General features: G+C 37.1%; 1 protein-coding gene across 1 annotated transcript in view; it reads right to left on the bottom strand.

The window, feature by feature from the left end:
* Nucleotides 1-9,696, bottom strand: part of LOC107096317 (cadherin-12-like) — a 205,181-nt gene that overhangs the window by 88,526 nt on the left and 106,959 nt on the right. The window contains exon 3 of the mRNA XM_015392921.1: nt 4,184-4,478. Within this exon, the coding sequence (XP_015248407.1) occupies nt 4,184-4,478 (295 nt within the window). The remainder of the gene's footprint in view (nt 1-4,183; nt 4,479-9,696) is intronic.

Here is a 9,696-nt window from a genome sequence, read left to right on the forward strand (position 1 = left end):
CACAAATGGTGGTCATACTAATAAAAACAAGCTGTTAAGTACCAAACAGGAAATACGCACAGTGTAGAGCGGATGTAGATTTGACCAATCAGAGGCCTCCGGTCTGCGGTCACCTACTATTTTGGACAGGTGCAGGAGAGCATCTGCGGCAGGGGCCGAGGCACATTTGCATTCACGGGGACACACATGCTGATGACATGGTTTCTGAGTATAAATCAGCCTCAAGGGAAACTTTTCCAAAACTAAAACTTAAAACTTAAAACATAAAAAATAATAAATCTGAGGGAAAAGTACTTGCCTATGCATAAACCTATGCATTAGGATAATTTAATTTGACAAATTGTATTGCATTAAGATGGTAGTGTCAAATTGGACATTTAAACTAAATATTAACTTTTAAGACAAGATACATGATTATAGATGTCTAAATGTAAGGTGATTTGTTTTAGTTTGGCCTGCTGAAAACCAAACACATGGCAGTGTGGGTCTTATTCAATGGATCTGAAGTGCAGTATTGTAGCCAGACGGTGATCTCATTTGATCAAAGCACTTTCTCCTCAGCCTCCAAATAGGGGAAAGATCATAAAATAACAGTGGAGAACAGGTAAAACGCTTTTCATCCAATATTAGGCGTCTTTTACATCTGCAGTATCAGTAAAGACCTTTTCACTGATCTTTAAGAAAGGTATACATAAACTTTGAGTTCTAACATTTATGAAAACACTGATAAAAGCAGAATAATATAATAGTAAATAAATAATAAATATCATATATCCTAATTTTTGTTGTTGATTTTATTCTGCTTTTGTTTGTTATGTTTCGTTTTACCTCTGCTTTTTATATAGTGGGGGGAGGTAGGATCTATTTTCTCCTACATTAGAGCATTAGAGCATACGCAACAATGACAAGATGACTACATGTATGAAGTCATTAGAGCATTAGAGCATACGCAACAATGACAAGATGACTACATGTATGAAGTTTTGCTTTACTGCTTTTACATTAAGAGAAAAAAAAGGCAATCCAAAATGAATGCTCAAATATAACGGATTCCACTTTTACAGTTTCACAACATGTGCAGATTGCCTAAAATGACTCCCCCACCTGGGTGGTGTAAAAATATACTAGATGAAGATGAAAATTGCAGGATGTGTGGGATCCCTTTATGATCGAGAGGCACTGACCAGAGGGTTGGCACTTAACTTGGTCATTTTCTATTCCGTTAAGCTTCCGGATGCCTGTAAAGAACTCGTTATATGTTAAAATGGCTTTTCATTCAGTGTTGATGGTAACAGTGAAATTAAAACATCAGGTGAAGGGGAGAGAGATTAGTGTCTCTGCGAGATGCTTGATTAGAAATACAGTACTAGTAGGGTGTTAAACATGTGTATAGAAGAGATGAGATAACACATTTCCTCTTAATGCAAAAAGAGCAGAGCCTCAACAAGCACAGCCTGAATGCGTTGAAAGTGTAAAAGCCTTGAAGCACCTTTGACTCCCACACATTCCAATGCAACAAAGGTAACAGCTTTTACATAACATAAGGCTCTAAAGCGGTAAAATTGATTTCCATTTATACAATGGAAAGAAAATCTAATGCTTGAATGAGAACAACAAATGCTCAGAATTCTTGAGAAATTAAAAACTATCCAACTTTATTAAATACTGTTATTCAAGAATATAGCAGTAGTGGTCTAACGAAAAACAATTAACACTGCAAATTGCAAAATATATAGCTACATGGTTTTTTTTTTAAGCATGAGGCTGGGAGATAAGAATTAAAGCCATCTGAACACTGATCCGATTCTGAATGGGATTTTTTTTAAGGAAAATGCATGAGTCTGATGTTAAAAGAAACATTAATAACCATAAAGGAGAAGTTTATGTGCAGGCTGCAAAACAAACACATTGATTAAGCATAAGACTTCATTTTGCGGTAATTACACCCCCCTGAAATAATGTTTTTAATCTGCCACATTCTCTAAATGATTCAGGGATAAACTATTTATTGACAAAGGATTATGGAATAATTTGTTGCTTGGTTTAATGTTTGTTGGATTTATCCAATCTACTAGCCACTAAAACAAATTCCCATATACAGAGTACCATGTTTCCATAGGACCTTTAGTGAGACAATGTTTTCTGTAATGTAGTTAATAAACACTACAAGGTAGAAACTCATAACCATCTGAACTCCTAACTACTATGTCATATTGTCTCACTATTGACGTTTTGTTAGTGTTCGTTATGTTTACTCATAACTTGTTCTTTCTTTTGCATTAATTGTATGTATCACTAAATGTCTAATATCTTAGATTTAGTCTCCAGGGCCTGATCTTACAAAAGTTGAAATAATAAATGCTTGTCATGATCTTGGCGCTGATGATTGGCTGGATTACTCATTTCATTCAGCTGCCAATCTCTGCCCGTTTTATCATTGTAGTTCATGTTATCCATCTGCTAAAGCTTTTATTTAACCAGCCTTCTAATCAGTCATCAGTGCCAGGTTATTCTTGTTCTAGGGTACCTTAGTGTTACTGATTACCTGATCCTGACCTGTTCTTCCTATCATCCACTGAGCCTGCCTGTTCCAATCTAATCTGTTTGACTGACCTGTCCTCTGACTTCTACCAGGATTCTATCTGTTAACCGAACCTAGTACTAATTCCTCACACCTTTCTGGATTTCCCTTTGGAACCTCTTTGGACTTCTAGTCTTCTGGTTCTGAATCCTGACCACGTTCTCAACTCCGGCTTTGGCTTTGCACTGCGAATTATCTTTCCTTTGTATGCCTGGACCTGGTCTTCTGCTTGTTCTCCGTCCTCCATATACATCTCGGACTCTCTGGGCAGCATCTGCTGCATCTTTTTGGCAGTTGACCGGCTGGATCAGGACTGATCTAAAAGACCAGGTTAGTGACTTACACGTTCCTCTGTCAGATAGGCATCATCACTAACCTGTGCTTTCCTCCTGCGGGTTTTTCCTGCCTTAGTAGTACTTGCTGTTACTTTAAATCTGTCAGTTTTGAATAAAAAACTTTTGAGACTGACTGTCTGCCTCGAATACTGGGTCCCCTGTTCTGAGCCTTCACAATGCTAAATTGCTTCTAAAAAGAAAACAGATGAAATTGCAAACCACCCGAAATTCTGCTCTGTGATCTATTTCAAGTTCTAAAAATCCATCACCACACAAAATCTCTCAGAATTATGTCTTTCAGAAAAATAGCACTAAACTGCTGGACTAAAATATCGCTGACAAGCGGTGACACTGTTATGCCTGTCATTAGTGACGATCCTTTTCCCATCCAGCAATGAATTCTTTCACTCCCCAATCTGTCTCTGCTCTCTTACGTTGGTTGTGTAGTTGAACATATTTAAAGTCTCTTTGTTGTCTGAATTGGTATCCATTGCTTACTGCTGTAAAACTAAACAGACATCCCAACGTTATGTTGAGAATATTGATATGTATACTGACACACTGTGTTAATATAAACACAAGGTAATCTGTAATCACAGACTGCCTTGTCTCCCATTGCACATTACGATGTAATATTTTCAGTTTGAGGGGTATTGTCTGATTTAGGGGAATCTGTTGGGGAAAGATTTTGAATTAATAATGAAGATGAGCAACAGTTTTGCTCTTCATTGTTTTTACAGAAAGGTGGCCTGACCTTGGTTTAAATTAAATAATAATTTTAATAACTTGTTACATGAATCCAACAGAAAGAAAAAAAGAAAAACTTCCCTTTGCTTTCATGGTCAAAGCAGTAAAGTCTGTTTTTTGTACAGAGAGAAACTTGAAAGTATCTCCTATGGTAAACATTACAGTGAAGCTTTTGATTTGGGGATCATATTTTCCTTGCTTTCAAGCCATCCCCTCCGATACTGATGTATTACATGTTTTGAGGTCTTCATTGTGATTCACATCAAGAGAAAACCATCCTCCTAGCAATTTACTTTGATCTGCCCCCCTTCTTAAAGATAAAGCTGGGAAATGTACTAGGGGCACACCAAGAATAAAATGGTTCTCTGAAATGTCACAATCTGTTAGGTGGAGCAGCTTTACCCCCGCTGGTTGCAACCATTCTGCTCCAGAGCTGAACTTGTTTTTTGTTTATCAAAAATAAGAGAAAGTTTTTTCCCTGCAAAGAATAGACTTCATAGAACTCTGTATGGTCTCTTACCAACGGGTGACATCTCAGGTACACTGGCTGTATAAGGTCCCTCCAGGAATTTTGGTTCATTGTCATTGATATCTTGGACCTTGATGACAAATTCAGATTCTGGCTCCAGAGGGATATTGGTGTCAATGTCCACAGCCTGGGCCCGCAGGGTGTAGTAAGGCTTCTCCTCCCTGTCAAGACTCCTTAAGGCATGGATGTCCCCCGTAGTTTGGTCAATTGTGAAAATGGAGCCAGCACCTTCCCCCGAGAGGGTGTACTTCACCGAACTGTCCCCCTTATCGAGGTCAGTATGGAGCTGCAAGACAAAAGAGGGAAGAAAAAAAAGGAGTTTGAGTGCAAACATTAGCACAGATAATGATTCAATGAAAACACTGGGGAAGGGCTGTCAAGGAGAACTATTTCACAATGACAGTCAAGGAAACTGACTGTACATCAAAGGGTGCGCTCATTTTTCTGTGAAGATCTGCAAAACACCAAGTAAGAAGAAAAGGAAAATGATCACGTTCTCACTAAATTTTGCAGCTTAACCAGTATAAATCCTTCATAAATAATTAATTAACCCTGTGCAGTTGTGCTGCCATGTCAAGTCTTCCACATCTTAGACCCATTGCAGTTTTTCTTTTCTAATGCTAGAGCGTAGACAACTTCACTTAGTAGGCAAAAATAAAAGATATATATTCCAAACGTGTATATATTTTCAATATTAGATTTGTTTTTATTTCTTTTTATTCAAAGCTTCAGTAAATAATGTAAGAAAGAAAATAGTTTCATATCTAAGGAAAAAAAGTAATGCAAACAAAATTTCCCAATTTGAAAACATGCTCCCTACTAACACCACCATCATACAGCAAGAGTTTACTTTTGAATAAGTGTTTATCAACTTTTTTGTAATCTAATTGTTGTTCATGATTTCCTTTTATAAATATGGTCAATGTAAATGCCGTTATCCATGAATTTATGATGTTTTATGTATTTTAGTATAACATTGGCCTGGCCAGGGACTATGGGTGGAAATTACAGTAGAACATGAGCTATAACCTGGTACAATGCATCTCTCCCTTGAGGTTCATGTTTACTGTGCGTTGTCCCTGTTCTCTAAATAAATAAGCTAAACTAAACTACAACCAGGCCACATCACTGCCTGTCCACAAAAGGGGGGGGGGGGGTCACCTATTTGACTACATGGAGTAGGCTAGAATTCTGAAAAAAAAACATAACATGTTATTCCTATTGGAATAAATCCAAAACAGAAGAGGTTAGAAAGTACGAAAGCAAATATTCATTATAAGCTGTTTGTCTAAATGGCTGATCCTGAGATTTCTAATCTAATTTGGGACGGCAGGAAACCACAATGGTAGCTTCATTATGCATTAATGAACCAAAGGAGGATATATGGAACAATAGAGAACTTTCCAAGGAGTTGCAAGCAAACCATAATTAGTCCAAGAGAGTAATTGTGGGGAGGGCGAACATCCCGTTCCCCAGAAGAAAATCTGAATCAAGCTGCACTTGATTCAGTTATGGGCAGTGTGTGTTAAACACAAAAACAATAATACAAGTATGGTATCTATGGGACAGTTCAAAGGTTACCCCCACTGCTTAACAACTAGATTAAAACACCCATAAAAGCCCATCTCACATCTCAACCAGGAGAGACTCACACTGAGAAAAGATGTAATTAAAAAGATTTTATTGACATGACCACAGCAGAAGACTTTGATGCTGCAAATTTACATGCGATTGGATGAGTAACATAGGAAAAGGATTAAAGTAGTCTTCCCCTTGTGACCACTGATGGTAGAATAAGCAAGATGACGAGTGGGACTGAGAATATCCTGAGAATGAGGAGGAGGTGGGTGAACGTTCGGTTGGCATGCAGGAGGGAAGCTAAGCCAGGACCTGAATGAAGGGAATCTTTAACTACGATTGGCTTCAGAGGGGAGGCAGTCCCAACGTAGATTAGCTGGAACTTGAATAAGGCAGGTGGTCCAGGTGAGACTGATAAGAGTTTCCAGATTGGATTTTTACTTAAAGGGGTCATAGAATGATTATATAGGGTATTTGGTGCTGGTCATTAAGGTCTCTGAATAGGGTGTGTAACATTGGTTGGGCTGAAAAGGGAATATTTGCTGTTCTATGAGCCCTAATGCAAGCCTGGTTAAAAAATCTTAGAATGAAACCTTTTATGGTATGCTCATGAATATTTAGTTGAGCTACTGTATGCGCTGATTGGTTGGTTTACATCGAGAGAAGCTGCTGAGCAAAGAGGCATCATAGCAACAAACACTCACTCATTCAAACATCAAATTGTTGATGCTAGTATTGCTATCAACAGCTTAGCGACAACATAATACTTACAGCTTGTGGTTGTGATGGCCTAACGGTCGGAACAGCCCCTCGTTTCAGTAAAAGAAGTTTAGCAAATCCTGCTTTGAACTGTCCAAGATTTTATAAGCTGTCTTCGGTAACATGCTTAGAGCAAAGGAACAGCTGAGCATCAAACTTTGTAGAGATCTTCTGATACACAAAAATAATCCATGCCTGTCAAGTCTTCGGATCCTTGGGAAGACTGTGAACAATTTCCCCGTTCTCCATGCAGCCTGGAATACTGCATTTACACTTGTGGTTCTGGCTCATTTTCAATAGCGAAACTGCCTGCTTTGTAATTCTCATAAACACAAAGCCAACTGTGGGCTAAACAGCTGGACTAGTGTCTTACATCTACCTTTATTCATGTTCTTGGGCCAGTGAAGCAGTGGGCTGGTCTGTATGTCAATTTCAGGGTGTGACAAAAGTACAGGCCAGAACCAAATAAGGCAACATTCCCAAGTTGACATAAATTTAGTGCTTCGTTTGGATTTGTCCATTTTATGGTGGAAGTTTAGAATTGTGAGATTTGCAGAGAAAGGAGGTGTCGATGGGGTTTGAACTTCTCTGTATGTCCATTTCACCCACTGAACTATGCTTATTGATCTATGACAATTTAAACTCGGTTTTTGCATTCTATGACCCCTTTAAGCCTAATTTCCCAATCACACAATTTATTATTAATTAATTTTATATAAAGTTTTTGGGATATATTGCAACATTTGGTTAAATCACACCAAAAACTAGCACATAGTATAGATAAAAGGTTTCCGTGAAAGTCACAGATTTTGGTGAAAGTATAGTGTTTTTGCCCTGCTACGTTGGTACTTTTCAGCTATTCTTGATGGAGATTAACAGTTTAATAAAAGAATAACAGAGACAGCAAATTCAAGACCACCTGGAAACACAGCAGAAGCATGATCCAAAGCACAATTAGTACAGACTTAAATTCAGCTGAGACACTGTGACATTAACATAAACACTGTTCCTACCTGAAAATCCCACAATGTGGTTAAACTAAAACAATTCATCAAAGAAAATTGGGTCAAAGTTACTTTATGAGGATGTTAAACAATCACTTGTAGATGTGCAACAAAAAGTAGTTCTTGAAGCCAATTGTGGCAAAACCATTTTCAGGTTTTAAGATTATCAATAAAAAAAATGGTTTTATTTAACTTTTCTTTTTAAGATTGAAATCATTGTTTAAAAAACTGTATTCTGTATTAAAATTTCTGTTATATTTATTTGATATTAACACAAGTTGAATGATCTGAAACTTTTACAGTAGATCTGTTAGACAGAAAAACTCCCCATGGGGGACAAATACTGTTTCATGCCAATGTATAAATTAGAATAGCAATTCTGACAAATTTACAGAGTTCTGCAACCTTTCAGCATTTGCAAAACACAACATATCCAAGCAAAAAGCATATTTGCTAATATAGATCCAGGTCCATGAAAGCAATTTTTCTCCTCTACAACAAACAAACTCTGGGCTGGCAGTAGGAAACCCTATTGACATAGTTATGTTTACTTTGTTGCAGAAAACGGCAATGATATTCAAAGCCTTTTAAATATTTACAGGCTCTAATGCAATATGATCACCACAGAGGACTATGGATTTTTTTCCTCCTTTGTCAGTGAGATGGAATTTCCACAAGTGCAATCGAACAAAGGTTGTACACCAGGAGAAATGAAAAGATATTGAAGCACAAACCAAATATTACACACAACCCAAGCTAACTATGTTACAAGTTGCCCTTTGGCAACAGTTTTTTTTTTTTAGAAAATGTGATAAACAAATAGGCTTTGAAGTCCATACAGTATGTCTTTTTTTTCTATATATCCATTTTAGGCTACACAGCCTTGCAAAGGTATTTATACCTCTTAAACATTGTGTCATATTAACATTACAAATCCCAAACAATCTTAAAAGGGCTATTTAGTAAGAATGCATCCTTCTAAATTAAAAAATAAAAATAATAAAAGTTTTTGCAAGTATTTTCAAATGAATATTTCAAAACTAACATTGCACATCATTCTGATTATAGCATTTCTAATGTTAAAAGTGTTTTCTTTTTCCAGGTGGATGATCAAAATGAGTGGTCCCCGTAATTGTCAATTGTTCTGGTGACATGTTCACTTAGTTCCCTCCTACGTACTCGTCCTCAGTTAACTCTTTTTCTGAGCATGCGCAGTTTAATGTGGTGATCTACGGTTTCAGCAAGTCATTGAAGCCTGCCTTTCTCATTGCGGTTCCTTGAAAATGACTGAGGGCCGTAAAAAAAAAAGGGTTTGCAAAGTGTATGAAAAGAAGAGAAAGGCTTCAGAAGAGAGAAGTGTATCTATATTTTCTTATTTTCATCATTGGTAGTTATACGGTGGCCACAGGGTACTTGTATCTATTTTGTAATGTACCAGTAGTCTTATTTTGGGGGAAACTTTTAAAATATATAAATATGGGTGAGATGGTCCCTCCATCTGAACGACTGTCTTATCATTGTGTCTCCTCAGCTCCTCAAGGAGAAATGCGCTTGTGCATGATCTAGCATGGTTTAATAGGAGTTCCCTCTCTGGGTACAGGGTAGTGCATGAGCATTTTTTTTAAGTGAAGAGGGTAGGTCTTTTCAAATATTTGTGAAATTCCTCCACTGAACCTTTATATTTGATGACAACAGCATAACATTGTGAGGACGCCTTTCTTGCACACAGAGCCTAAATAGGTGCTTACAGTTTGGAAGAAGATCGTTTAAGCAATCCTAGAAGAAACCCTTTTAAAGGATTTAAAAGGTTCACCTTTTAGTAAACCAACAAAATAATACAATTCAATAAGAATGTGTAACAGAAGTATTTTCCCAGCAATACATTTCAGTACGTAAGGCAGATAATGTTAATGACATCAGGACGTAACTGGCTTCATTTAGGTACATAAAAAAAAAAAATAATAATAATAATAATTACTCTAATGGAGACGATTTTGAAGCAATTTCTTTTTATTCTAGTTGAGTCAAATTATCTTAAAGCAAATGTCTTGATAATATAATAGGCAGTATCAGGTTACTTTACTCGGCTTGAGTAACCTCACTCCAAGAAAGAGGGAAGTCATTCAGTTCTACAGTACAGTAAAACAATATACACTCACCGGC

The sequence above is a fragment of the Cyprinodon variegatus genome, unplaced genomic scaffold (genome assembly GCF_000732505.1).
Source record: "Cyprinodon variegatus isolate N-32 unplaced genomic scaffold, C_variegatus-1.0 Scaffold614, whole genome shotgun sequence".
Classification (NCBI taxonomy): domain Eukaryota; kingdom Metazoa; phylum Chordata; class Actinopteri; order Cyprinodontiformes; family Cyprinodontidae; genus Cyprinodon; species Cyprinodon variegatus.